This window comes from Hemitrygon akajei, chromosome 7 (assembly GCF_048418815.1).
Source record: "Hemitrygon akajei chromosome 7, sHemAka1.3, whole genome shotgun sequence".
NCBI lineage: Eukaryota > Metazoa > Chordata > Chondrichthyes > Myliobatiformes > Dasyatidae > Hemitrygon > Hemitrygon akajei.
In genome coordinates, this window is record NC_133130.1 from 106501684 (window position 1) to 106516764 (window position 15081).

The 15081-nt window shown below is 42.6% G+C and overlaps 1 protein-coding gene across 1 annotated transcript in view; it reads right to left on the bottom strand.

Annotated features, from left to right (window-relative positions):
* Positions 1–15081, bottom strand: part of kif25 (kinesin family member 25) — a 171603-nt gene that overhangs the window by 94258 nt on the left and 62264 nt on the right. The window contains exon 8 of the mRNA XM_073050272.1: positions 6030–6096. Coding sequence (XP_072906373.1) covers positions 6030–6096 — 67 coding nt within the window. The remainder of the gene's footprint in view (positions 1–6029; positions 6097–15081) is intronic.

Below are 15081 nucleotides of genomic sequence, written 5' to 3' on the forward strand. Positions count from 1 at the left end.
ATGGAAATGGCAGGTGGCAGGGTTAGTGGAATACTATCTTGCATACTCAGCTCTAAATCATATCACCCCTCACCCCGCATGCTTCCCCAATGATGCACGGGTCACTTCTTCTCTGAACAGTCAAGACCAGGGTTTCTCAACTGGGGTTCCGCAGAACCCTCGGGTTCTGTGAGAGGTTGCTGGGGATTCTGCAAGAGATCGTGATTTAAAAAAAACATTGTTTTTTGAACTTAGCATAACGTGCAATGCTGGCGCTGATAATGACTGATCAGCCCCATTTGCAATGTTTTCAGAAGTCTCTCAGTGTGCAGTTGGACTGTGTTTATTTGGTTGAGTCTATTCTCAGTTTTTGATGCAAGACTGGGGAGGCCATAGTTAATTAGTGAGCACTGTACTGTACTGAGGGGAGGACGGTAGACTGATAACTGGTGAGCACTGTAGTGCAAGGATGAGAGGATGGCAAGCTAATGAGGAGCATTGAACGGACTCGCCCAATTTGGGCTGTGACATCAGCCCCTCCCTCCCGAATTTCCTCTCCTAACTTCCCCTGACACTCCACTGACTGACTTACGGGAGTGGACAAACTACCAGTGTAGTAGGAAATAGGAGGGAAATTATTATTCTAAAGACGGACAATGTGGTGATTTTTGAAGAGGAGGTGTGAGATGGAAGAGGAGGATCCTAGGCCTAGGCCTACGGACAATTCTGATAAGGTTATTGATGAAGAATTACAATCTTCTGAGTAATTTCACTGCAATAGTGCAACAACAGACACGAAAAAAAAATCCGTCTTTGCAATGAAAGCTACTTATCAATAGGTTTTACATGGACTGGTGATCCAAGTTGTCCTATTCCAACGTGCCTAGTCTGCGGCAAACAACTCACAAATGTACAGTGTTGCTAGAAAATTTGTGAACCCTGCAGAATTTTCTCTATTTCTGCGTAAATATGACCTAAAATGTGATCAAAGGCAACATGAGTGAATCTGCAGATGCTGGAAATAAAAACACAAAATGCTGGCAGAACTCAGCAGGCCAGACAGCATTTATAGGAGGAGGTAGTGACGCCGTTTCGGGCCAAAACGTCGTCACTACCTCCTCCCATAGATGCTGTCTGGCCTGCTGAGTTCTGCCAGCATTTTGTGTTTTTAAAATGTGATCAGATGTTCGCGCAAGTCCTACAGCTAAAGAGGCCCCAATTAAATAAATAACACAAAAAATTATACTTGTTCATTTATTTATTGAGAAAAATAATCCAATATTATATGAATTTGTTGGAAAGAGTATATGAACCTTTGCTTTCAGTAACTGCTGTGACCCCCCTTGTCCAGCAATAACTTCAATCACACATTTCCAGTAACTTGATCAGTCCTGCATGTCAGCGTGGAGGAACTTCAGGCTATTCCTCCTTATAAAACTGCTTCTACTTTGGGATGTTGGGGGGTTCCTTGCATGAATTGTGTGAAGGACCAGGGTAAGCAGGGAGAGCAGGTAAAGGTGAAAAAAAATAGGGGTTTTATTTACCCAAAATGTTTACAAACTCAACAGAACTGTTCTAGAGTCCAGACTTGAATCAGCTAAACAGAACAGAACTGGGTTACTACAACAACATAGTAAATACTCCTCAAACCAAGAGACACCACTCATATGTACATATGGGCATATGTACAAAATTAAGGGAGGGAAGTTTAGGGGAGACATCAGGGGTAAGTTTTTTTACACAGAGGGTTGTGAGTGCCTGAAATGACTTGCCAGGGATGGTGGTGGAGGCTAAAACATTAGGGGTATTTAAGAGCCTCTTGGACAGGCACATGGATGAAAGAAAAATGGAGGGTTATGGAGTAGTGTGGGTTTAGTACTTTTTTAAAAAGATTATATGGGTCAGCACAACATGGATGGCTGAAGGGCCTGTACTGTGCTGTAGTGTTCTATATTCTATCTCCTGACTGTGGGTTTATATTCGATGCTGGCCAGTCCATAGTAAATTACAGGGGAGAGAAAACATTCCTCTCCTTAAAAAGGCGAGGCATGAATGAAGCAGCTCCAGAGAACACCCTCTGGCTGTAGCAGAATGGCACAAACCAATTATCCAGCCCTATCTACTTAGGCTGGTGTGATGCAACAGCTCAGTTGTTTGCCAGATTATCAGGAGGATGGTCGGCTACAGGACACTTTAATATGCCCAGTTGATGGTGCGGCTGGTAATTGCAGCCACCACAAACTGTTTGCTCCAGGTCCTTACACAACATGTCTATAGAATTAAGATCAGGACATTGATTCGACCAATCCAAAACACAAATTTTCTTCTTTTTAAACCATTCTGTTGTTGATTTAATCTTGTCTTATGGATCATTGTCTTGCTGCATCATCCAACTTCCATTAAGCTTCAGGTGATGGACTGCTACCCTGACATTCTCCTGTAAAGTGTCTTGATACAATTTTGAATTCATTGTTCCCTCAACAACTGGAAGCTGCCCAGGCCCTGGGGCGCCAAAGCAACCAAAAACCACTATGCTCCGTCCAGCATGCTTCGCAGTTGGGATGAGGTTTTGGTGTTGGTGTGCGGTGCCCTTTTTCCTCCAAACACAGCAATGTGCATTTCTGCCAAAAAATTCAACTTTTGTCTTATCTATCCACAAAACAGAGTAAGTAAGGAGGTATGGGATCCATGGGGACCTTGCTTTGTGGATCCAGAATTGGCTTGCACACAGAAGGTAAAGAGTGGTTGTAGACAGGTCATATTCTGCATGGTGGTCGGTGACCAGTGGTATGCCTCAGGGATCTGTTCTGGGACCCCTTCTCTTCATGATTTTTATAAAAGATGAAGAAGTGGAGGGATGGATTAGTAAATTTGCTGATGACACAAAGGTTGGAGGTGCTGTGGATAGTGTAAAGGGCTGTCAGAGGTTACAGCAGGACATTGATAGGATGCAAAACTGGGCTGAGAAGTGGCAGATAGAGTTCAACCCTGATAAGTGTGAGGTGGCACATTTTGGTAGGTCAATTATGATGGCAGAATATAGCATTAATGGTAAGACTCTTGGCAGTGTGGAGGATCAGAGAGATCTTGGGGTCTGAGTCCATAGGACACTCAAAGCTGCTGCACAGGTTGACTCTGCAGTTAAGAAGACATACGGTGCATTCGCCTTCATCAACCATAGGATTGAGTTTAAGAGTCAAGAGGTAATGTTGCAGCTACTACTGGTCAGAACCCACTTGGAGTACTGTGCTAAATTCTGGTTGCCTCACTACAGGAAGGATGTGGAAACCAAAGAAAGGGTGCAGAGGAGATTTACAAGGATGTTGCCTGGATTGGGGAGCATGCCTTATGAGAATAGGTTGACTGAACTCGACCTTTTCTCCTTGGAGCAATGGAGGATGAGAGGATAATGAGAGGCATGTGTGGACAGTCAGAAGCTTCTTCCTAGAGCTGAAGTGGCTAGCAAGAGAGGGCATAGTTTTAAGGTGCTTGGAAGTAGGTACAAAGGAGACGTCAGGGGTAAGTTTTTTATGCAGAGAGTGGTGAGTGCATGGAATGGGCTGCTGGCAGCAATGGTGGAGGTTGAAATAATAGGGTCTTTTAAGAGACTCCTAGATAGGTACATGGAGCTTAGAAAAATAGAGGGCTATGGGTAAGCCTAGGCAGTTCTAAGGTAAGGACATGTTCAGCACAGCTTTGTGGGCTGAAGGGCCTGTGTTGTGCTGTAGGTTTTCTATGTTTCCATAAAAAAAAGGCTTAAAAACAACAAAGTTAATGTCCTGCAGTGGCCAAATAAGAGTCCAGATCTCAATCAAATTTAGAATCTGTGGCTGGACTTGAAATGGGTTGTTCATTCAAAATTCCTATGTAATCTGACATAATTTGAGCAGTTTTGTAAAGAAGATTGGGGCGGGGTGAGGAAATTGCAGTGTCCGGATGTGCAAAGCTGATCAAGATCTATCCACACAGACTCAAGGCTGTAATTGTTGCCAAAGATGTATCTACTGACTTGATGAGCAATTATGCAATCAATTATTTTGTGTTTAATAATTCATTAATTAAGACCAATTTAGTTTGCTGATGACACTACACTGATTGGCTTAATCTCAAATAATAATGAGGCAGTCTACAGAGAAGAAGTCATCACCCTGACACAGCGGTGTCAAGAAAACAACCTCTCCCTCAATGTCGCAAAAACAAAGGAGCTGGTTGTGGACTACAGCAGGAATGGAGACAGGCTAGCCCTTATTGACATGAATGGATCTGGGGTTCAGAGGGTGAACAGCTTTAAGTTCCTTGGCTTAAGCATCACAAAGGATCTCACGTGGTCTGAACATATCGGCTGTGTGGTGAAAAAAGGCACAACAGCACCTCTTTCATCTCAGACAGTTGAAGAAGTTTGGTATAAGCCCCCAAATCCTAAGAACTTTCTACAGGGGCACAATTGAGATTATCCTGACTGGCTGCATCACTGCCTGGTATGGGAACCGTACTTCCCTCATTCGCAGGACACTGCAGAGAGTGGTGCGGACAGCCCAGCGCATCTGTAGATGTGAACTTCCCACTATTCCCACTTGGACATTTAGAAAGACAGGTGTGTAAAAAGGGCCCGAAGGATCATTGAGGACCTGAGTCACCCCAACCACAATCTATTCCAGCTGCTACCATCTGGAAAACGGTACCGCAGCATAAAAGCCAGGACCAACAGGCTCCGGGACAGCTTCTTCCACCAGGCCATCAGATTGCTTAATTCACACTGACACGACTGTATTTCTATGTTACTATTGACTGTTCTGTTGTACATACTATTTTTATAAATTACCATAAATTGCACATTTGGACAGAGAAGTAAAGATTTAACTCCTCCATGTATATGAAGGATGTAAGTAATAAAGTCAATTCAATTCAATTTATAGAAATTTGTTTTCACTTTAACACAGAAAAGTCTTTTTTTGTTGATCAGTGTCAAAAAAAGCCAAATTAAATCCACTGTGATTTAATGTTGTAATAAAGTTTTTTATGCAGAGAGTAGTGAGTGCATGGAATGGGCTGGCAGCAATGGTGGTGGAGGCGGATACGATAGGGTCTTTTAAGAGACTCTTGGATATGTACATGGAGCTCAGAAAAATACAGGACTATGGGTAACCCTAGGTCATTTCTGAAGTAAGTACATGTTCAGCACAGCATTGATGGCCGAAGGGTCTGTATTGTGTTGTAGCTTTTCTATGCTCTATGTTTCTATATCAACCTCCGTTTTAAAAATACCTAATGACTTTTCCTCCATAGCTGTCCATGGCAATGAATTCCACAATACCACCACACTCCAGTTAATGAAATTCATCCTGATCTCTGTTCTAAAATTATGTCCTTGTACTCCAAGGCTAGGCACCTCCACTATGGGAAACATTTTCTCCACGTCCACTCTATCTAGGCCTTACAATATTTTACAGGTTTCAATGAGATCTCCCCTCATTCTTCAAAATTCCAGTGAGTACAGGCCCAGGGTTATCAGATGCTCCTCAGACATCAACTCTTTCAATCCAGGGATCATTCTTGTGAATGTTCCTTGCATCCTCTCCAATGCCAGCACATCCTTTCTCAGATAAAGGGTCCAAAACCACTAATGCAAAAAATAATCATTCATTGTATACTAATTTCTTCTTTTCATTTATACTGTCACCAATATCTCTACAAGTTGCTAATGTTGCTCTTCATCGCCTGTTTTACCTCAATCATAATTATTTTCTGTTCATTTTGATTCACCTTGCAAATTTCTTTTGTACTCTCATTTTCTAGTTCACCATTTTTTTTTGCATTTTGCTGCATTTTTTCTGTCTCTCACAGTACCAAGATGCTTGGCTGGCTTTTGCCTTTTATACAAATAGCTTGTAGTTTTGTTCCCAGTATGGCCATTTATTTGTCTCTGTTTGTTATAGCCACTAAGACCGTTTACACAGAACAGCTCTGCAATAAATTACCACAACCTATTGCTTTCTTTTCACCAGTTTGTTAGTATTTACCAAAAATGCACTGTGACTGTTATCACTTACCGTTCAAATTCAAACATCTTGTTACTGCTGTAAGACCAGAGCGACTGCATTTTACTTGAATGGTTTCCTGCACACAAAAATAGATTTGTTATATTATGAAGCTGTAACTTAAGTTAATAAAGACTGCAGATGCAACAAACTGCTGGAGGGAAGTAGGAAATCTGATGGTGGAGAAGTAATTATCATCATTTTGAGTCAAAACCCTACATCAGGACTGAGAGTGCAGAAGAAAGATGCAGGAAAAGGAACAACGGGGATAGGGAGTTGTGGGGGCTAAATGGAGGTGAGAATTGCCTGAAAATGGAAAATTCATTGTTCATAGCATTGGTTTATAGTCCACCCATGTGGAATATAAGGTTTTGTTCCTCATCCTCCTCCTGCCTCTGTATCTCAATTTCAACTAACCCCCTCTTTCCTTGCTTGATTTATCTGTCCATCACCCTTCAATCCCTTCTTCAGTCCATCACCCTCTCCTCCTTATACTGGCTATCTCCTCTCTCCACTCTTATTCTGGATGTAGAGTTTCAATCTGAGCCGTCAACAATTTCTCCACCTCCCCCCCCCCCCTCCCCCACAGACACTGGTCGACCTGCAGAGTTCAAGGAGTATCATTCCCATTACAAGGTCAAGGAGTAGAGGTTTATCTCCTGACCCATTAGTCATCCTCATTAAGATTCAAAACTGGACTGTTTACTTCTTCTATTACTGCTCATTTTGGTCTTGAATCACCATCCTCTGCCATTTAATCCAATTTACCTTCCTCCATTTTGAAGGTGACATTCTTTCCTTTTTTCCTTTTCCTTACATCATACACTCTGACGCTTCTACACAATGACAAACTTCTACAGATGTGCTGTTGAAACCATCCTCATGGTCTGGAAGAATAACTGAGTATGCAGGAACATAAGAAGCTGCAGAGAGTAGTGACCTTAGCCCAAGTAATCAGAAGCACGTTTCTCCCCACTATCAGTGGCATCTACAGGGCATGCTTCAAGAAGGCAACATCTATCAAAGATCTCCCTAATGTGAGCCATGCCATCGTCATGCAGCAGGGACAGAAGCCTGAAGTTCTATACCATCAGGTTCAAGAATGACTTCCCTTCAACCATTCAGTTCTTGCATCAAACTGTACAACCGTATAACTGTAGTTTAGCAACATTGTGACTATTAGAGACACTCTGAGACATGTCTATTTTAAGACATTGATTTTTCCTCCTAATTGTGTGTTTTTCCTTGTAAAATTGTTATAATTTATGTTTAATTTGTATTTTTCTTGTGAACCCTCCTCATATGATGCTATGTGCCCATGATGCAAGTAAGCTCCTCATTGCATCTGTGCATCCATGTATTTGTGCAAATAACAATTGTTATGCCCTCGGCCCCCTCCTTTGTGAGAATCGCAAGAGCCCTAGTCAAGGGGGGGTCAACTGACCCAAGAGAGAAAGAGACGTGCTGAATAGACACAGGAAAATGGGAGAGAGAGAGAGAGAGACGTGCGGAAGACCACGTTCTCCCAAGAAGCAGAATAAAGGCGACATTGACTATTGTCTCATGGAGACCACGTGAAAAGCCCTCGGGCAAAGTGGGCTGGTTGAGAGAGAGATCGCATTACCTGCAACCTGATTGACACCTGCGATCCCATGAAGAAGTATAAAGGAGGGTCTGAGGGGGGGAAACCCTCAGACGCACCAAGGAGACACCAAGGAAGCACGATACCGATTCCCGTGGGAGCGGGAAGCCATTTTGAAGGAAGCCACGTGCGTTAGATTCCAAATTTTGAATCTGTGGCTGGAACCATCGGAAGACCGCTTTTAAATAACAACGGGGAAGCCTGCTCCCCTGATTCCAAGGATTTGCTCTGTAAAGACAACGGGCAAGTGTTTATCTTTTCTAAACCATCTCTCTCTCTCCAACGTGAAAACCCCAGCGGTTCCCAAAAGGGAGAAGCCTGCAAACTTCTGAGTGACTCTTTATATTTCAATTGGACTCAGTATTACCCCTAGACAACTATAGAGCTTATTTCTGATTGATTATTATTACACCGGTGTTTTAGATTGAGTTTTGACGATGTATATGATCTGAATGTTTTGTATTAACCATACGTTTGTGCCCTTTCTTTTTGAATAAAACGTTTGAAAATAGTAGCATCCGACTCAGCTGATCCCGCTATCTTTGCTGGTAAGTTACCTGGTTACGAGGTTACGTAACACAATAAACATGACATTAACATTCTAGTTCTGATGAAAACTCATCAATATGAAATCGTTCTCTTTCCACAGTTCCTTCTGACTCTCTCAGGGCTTCACTATTTTCTAATTTTTATTTCAGATTCCCAGCATCTGAAGTATTTAATGAGGGCAACCTCTTTTAATAACAATCCTTTGCACCTATAAATAACTCCTCAACATACTCCTCCAAATCACAGCTCAACATACCTTGTAGCATTTAGGTGCATAGTCCTAGACTGTGACTCTTCGTATACTCTTTGTATGATGGTTTCTGTTTCTGCCACACTTGCATTAAGCTTTAAGTTCTCCACCACCCTTCAGTGACTTTTTTCCTCCCTTGTAGTGTCTCCCATCCTTCTATGAGTGTTCACTCGGTAAAAGACAAGCCTTATTATATTCAAATGGAGACTGCTGCAACGTTTGTGGACTCGGTCTTGGACCATATTTTTTAAGTAACTATCTTACTGATATCTTGTATGTCTATTATGTGCTATATGTGCCTTGTGCTGTGTATCACTGGTACTGTGTTTTGCACCTTGGCTCTGGAGTAATGTTGTTTTGTTTGTATTCATGGATAGTCATGTATGGTTAAATGAGGAATAGACTTGAGCTTGAATTTTAAATCTATTTTCCCTGTTTTTAAGCTCTCAGTCAAGGAAACTAGGTCCTTACTACTTACTCTATCTAGGCACTACATGATTTTATACTTGTCAATTAAATACCCCTCACAGCCTCCCCTTTTCCAAAGAAAACACTGGCCCATTTGATCTCTCTTCAGAGCTAACTGGCAACAATACATGTATACAGTCAGATGAATCAATACAGTACATGTAATATGTCAGATTTGACAAGCCAAACCAAAAAGTCATTTTCTGTAATTTTAAAATGATAGCAGTATTTCACAAGTGAATCAATCTATTCCACTACAATAACAAATTTCTGTTATCATATTTGCTGGAAAGCAAGAATAAAGATTATTCTCCCTATATACCCATGACTGTATTGCCACCCGCAGCTCCATTCTGCTAATTAAATTTGCCAATGACACAATGATTGGCCTTATCTCAAACAATAACGAGGTGACCTACAGGGAAGAAGCCATCTCTGACACAGTGGTGTCAAGAAAACAAGCTCTCCCTCATCTGATAGAGGTGTATAAGATGATGAGAGGCATTGACCATGTGGATAGTCAGAGGCTTTTTCCCCCAGGGCTGAAATGGCTGCTACAAGAGGGCACAGGTTTAAGGTGCTGGGGAGTAGGTACAGAGGAGATGTCAGGGTTAGGTTTTTTACACAGAGAGTGATAAGTGCGTAGAATGGGCTGCTGGGAACGCTAATTTGAGCGTATTCTATATTACACTGACTGTTCTATTTATTATAAATTACCATGATTGCACATTGCACATTTAGATGGAGACATAACATTAAGATTTTTGCTCCTCAGGTATGTGAAGGATGTACAAAATAAACTCAATTCATTCACTCATGAGGCTTTCCTTTCCAGAGCATCAGAGATGTCCCCCTTCTTCAAAGAATGGAGTTTCCCTTCCTCCAACATTGATGCTGTCCTCACCCGCAACTGTTCCATTTATGAACATCCGTGCTCACCCCATCTTCCTGCTGCTTTAACAGTGATAGAGTTTCTCTTGTCCTTACTTACCATCCGCATCTGGCACATCATCCTCCATCTCCAAAGGATCCTACCCTTTGATATAAAAGATAACATATCTTTACCTCCCCCCCCCCCCTTGCAGGGATCTCTCCTTTTGTGATTCTCTTGTCCAATCATCCCTCCTGGCACTTTCCCTGCAAATGGCCTAAGTGCTACAGCTGCTCATTCACCCTGGACCACAACTTCTGGCTGTTGACCCTCCCACTTAAGAATACTGAGGGCTCGATCTGAGATGTCCCAAACCCTAGCACCCGGTAGGCAACATACCATCCGGGAATCTCCTTCTCGCCCACAGAACCTCCTGTCTATTCCCCTAACTAATGAATCCCTTATTACCACAGCATGCCTCCTCTCCCCTCTTCCTTCCTGAGTCACAGAGGCAGATTCAGTGCCAGGGACCCAACCACTGTGACTTTCCTCTAGTCAGTCATACCTCCCAACAGTATCCAAAGTGATATACCAGTGTTGAGGGGCATGGCCACAGGGCTACTCTATACCGGCTCCTTAACCCCTTCCCCTTCCTGACTGTCACCCAGTTTCCTGTGCTCTGCACCTTGGATGTAACTACCTCTCCATATGTCGTATCTATCACCCCCTCAGCCTCCCAAATGATTCAGAGTTCATCCAGTTCCAGCTCCAACTCCATAACACAGATTGTTAGAAGCTGCAGCTGGATGCATTTCTCACAGTTGTAGTCCTTGGAGACACTGAAGGTCTCCGTGACTTCCCACATCCCACAAGAAGAGCATTAAACTCTCTTGCCTGACATTTTTACTGTCATAGCTGAGCAGGTATAAAGAAGGGAAAGAAAAAGAAATCTTTAGCTTTTCTTTTCTTTTGCTTTCTCTGACTGAAGCCTCTCTTTTCGTGCGTGTAGATTAGATACTGCTTTCTTCTCTGGACTGTAAACAAACTCAAGTCAAAACTGTTTTAAAATGAGCATAAAAATAAACCTAAAACGAAACTAGAAAATATTGGAATTACTCTGCAAATTAGGAAATGGCTACAAGAGAAAAAGTGCTTATACTTCAGATCAATAATATTTCAGAATTCTTTGCATTGTTCCTAAGTTATTAATCACAAATAAGCATCGTATTTCCTATTTTAAAATCTCCTTCAACCAGCAATCAAAAGGGGTACCTCAAGTATTAAATTTGTAGTAAGGATCAGCTTAGAACACCTGTAATTGGCAGCTCAGACACTGTGATTATGGCGGTGATGGCAATGAGCAGGGAAAGAAAGAATACAACAGTGGAATCAGGTTTAATATCACCAGAATATGCCATGAAATTTGTTGTTTTTCGGCAGCAGTACACTGCAAGACATAATAATAGGTATATACAGTGGATTTTGGTTCATTGGGACATCGGTTAATTGGGGCAGCTGTATATTTTGGACAACTCTTATAGATCAAAAACTAACCGAGAAAATAGGCAGGATTACCTTCATTTATTTAAGACACTATGCCAATTAGGACAGGAGACTGTTGCCAAACAGTCTCCAACTAACATCAGTCACGTGCACTTGTGTGGCCATTAGACCCTACATTGAGCTTAGAGCGAACAATTTTTAAATAGTATCAGTTGTGTGTGTTTGTATTCATAAAGAACCAATTTATGGCAGTGATAGTTGGTGAGAAATAAGCAGTAAGACAATTCAGAACTGTTTTGCTCAATGTGGTTTCATCATTGAGGCTTGGAGATGCCAGAAATGGCCGGGAGTAAAAATTAGATGATTTCACTACTTCAACAAGTTTGAAGCTATGAAAATTTTTAAGGTACTTACAATCATCTTGAATGGAAACAAACATTTGTAGGATGCAATGGCAAACACATTGTATAAAGGTAATGCACTATCTGTACCACATACAGTGTCTATAAAAAGTATTCACCATCCCCGCCCCCGGAAGTTTTCATGATTTGTTATTCTACAACATTGAGTCATAGTGGATTTACTTTGTCTTTTTTGACACTGATCTACAGAAAAAAAAACCATTTGTGTCAGTGAAAACAGATCTCTACAAAGTGATCTAAATTAATTACAAATTAATTACAAAAAAAGCTGTTGCCCATGTAGCAATCTTCCCCTCTCCACGCTACCGATGAACCCAAAGGAATGACAGAGACCGATACAGTTCAGTTGTAGGAGTTGCCATTCAACATTGAACTCAATGTAGAACTGATTTAGGGACTCCAGCTCCGAATTTTTGTCTTGGGGTTTACTCCAGAAGCATTCCCCATGACTGGGTATAGCTGCAAGGCAGCAGAAATTTGAGATCAGAATTTTCCTTCTCCTAGATGAGCTACCACTACAGCTGAGGAGCTCCATCTGCCCAAAGTGACTGGTTTTAAAGCACCAGTCAACTGCCTGTTTAGAAATGGTTTAGCCGGGCTTAGTAGATAAGTCACACATGAAGGCCAGGAGCTGGACTTGGTTGTCAGAGGTTATTTGAGGCACATCATTGGGAGCTCTAACAACCTTAAGGAAACAAATATAAAACACAAAATAATTGTTTGCATAAGTACAGGTGGCCCCCAAGTTATGAACGTCCGACTTACGAACAACTCATACTTATAAACCGAGGAAGGAGAACACTGTCCGCCATTTTAAGTCAGATTGCAACGCTGTCTGCCATTTTAAGTCGGATTGCAATGCCTTCCGCCATTTTAAGTCATTGCCGTTGACACTGTGTTGAGTGTGTAACTTTGTATTTGGCTTAAATTTTTCTGAGCAAAATTCACCCTGACCCCCCACCCCTTTTCCGGTCAGCTGGTGGCACAGTGAGATCAGCGCCGGGCTCGAGAACAGAGGTTCTCGAGTTCGATCCAGTGACAGACCACTCCCAAGCGCACCGGGTTGATGTCGAGCTCACAACTCGACCTCGTTAAAAAAACACTGCCACCTCCAGTTTAAATTCCCTCGCAGACTATTGTGGAGGATCAAATACCCAAACCCAGCACAGCCCCCACTTGTCCCATTTAATCTGTCTCAGTGTGGTGGACTTTAGAACCCGGGAAATTCAGTGTGGTGGTCCTTAGGACCCGGCGGAGCTGGGGACCCGCTGCCTACAGTTTCCATTGACGGGAAACGATCACTACTGAAAATAAAGTGGAAATAATAAAGTGTTTGGAAAGAGGTGAAACGTCATCAGTCACTGGAAAAGTGTTAGGCTACAGTTAGTCAACGATCGGAACAATTTTAAAGGATAAGGTGAGAACAATGGAGTATGTGAAAGGCCCTGATGAAAGCTACAATTATTACTAAGCAACACAGTGGTTTAATTATTGGAAAACATATGTTTCTTAAGTGTTTTATATGCATAGAAAGGTAAAATACATACTATATACTAAGACAAACGCTTGACTGATGCTAAATAATACCGGATGTACTTGTTCCAACTTACGTACAAATCCGACTTAAAGAAGACTCAGGAACGGAACTTGTTTGTAACCCGGGGACTGCCTGCATTCAGCCCCCTCCTCCATAATAACTCAGACGAAATCTCGGCTATAGTTTTCCAGAAGGCATGTGGGAGACTCTGAAGTCAGTTTTAAGAAGGTTCTATGATCTAATGAATCCAAAATTGAGCTTTTCAGCCAGCAGACCAAGCGCTATGTTTGGCGTAAGCGAAACACTTCACATAATCAAAGACACACCATCTTTGAAGGTGCTACTGTGAAGCATGGTGGTGGCTGCATCATGTTGTGGGGATGCTTCACTGCAGCAGGCCCTGGAAAGCTTCTGAAGGTAGAGGGTAAAATAAATGCAGCAAAATACAGGGAAATCCTGGAAGAAAACCTGATGCAGTCTGCAAGAGAACTGTGTCTTGGAAGAAAATTTGTTTTCCAGCAAAACAATGACCCCAAGCATAAAGCCAAAAGCTACACAGGAATGGCTTAAAAACAACAAAGAGTGGCAAAGTCAGGGTCCAAACCTCAAAACAATTGAGAAATTTGTGGCTAGACTTGAGAAGGGCTATTCATTCACAATCCCCATGCAACCTGACAGAGCTTGAGCAATTTTGTAAAGAATGGGGAAAAATTGTAGTGACCAGATGTACAAAGCTGGCAGAGATCTATCCCCACAGACTCAAGGCTGTAATTGTTGCTAAAGATGCATCTACTAAATACTGACTTGAAGGGGATGAATACTTATGTAATCAATTATTTACAAGAGAAAATCTGCAGATGCTGGGAATCCAAGCCATTCCCTTCTCTCAATTCCTCTGTCTCCACTCCATCTGCTCTTAGGATATGTTTCAATCTAGAACTAAGATGTCCTCTTTCTTCAAAGAAAGGGGCTTCTCTTCCTCCATCAACTCTGCTCTCAACCACATCTCTTCCACTTCACGCATGTCTGCCTTCCCACCATCCTCCCGCCACAGTACCAGGGATAAGGTTCCTCCTGACATCACCTACCACCTGACCAGCCTCCACATCCAATACATGATTTTCCATAACTTCCCCCAGCATCAATGGGATCTCACCACCAAGCACGTCTTTTCCTCCACACTCCCCACCCACTTTCTGCTTTCCACAGAGATTACTCCCTACATATCTCCCTTATCCATTCACCCCTCCCCACTGATCTCCCTCCTGGCACTTATCCTTGCAAGCAGAGTAAGTGCCACATCTGCACCACTTCACGTGTGAGCCTGCTGGGGTCATCTACTGTGTCCGGTGCTCTCCTGTATATTGGTGAGACCTGACACAGATTGGGAGACCACATCACCAAGCACCCATGCTCCATCTGCCAGACTAAGTGGGATCTCCCAGTGCCCCTCCCATTTTAAATCCACTTCCCATTCCCATTCCAATGTCAGTCGATGGCCTCCTCTGCTGTCACAATGAGGCCACACTTAGGTTGGAACAGCAACACCTTATTCCATCTGGGTAGCCTCCAACCTGATGGCATGAAAATCGACTTCTTGAACTTCTGGTAATGCTCCCCCCACCCGCTATTCCCCATTCCCCTCTCTCACCTTATCTCCTTTGGGTTTATCACCTCTCTCTGCCCCTTTTCTTACTTCCAATGGCCTTCTGTCCTCTCCTATCAGATTCCCCTTCTACAGCCCTGTATCTCTTTCACCAATAAATTTTCCAGCTCTTTACTTCACTCCTCCCTGACCACCATTTCACCTTTCACCTTGTGG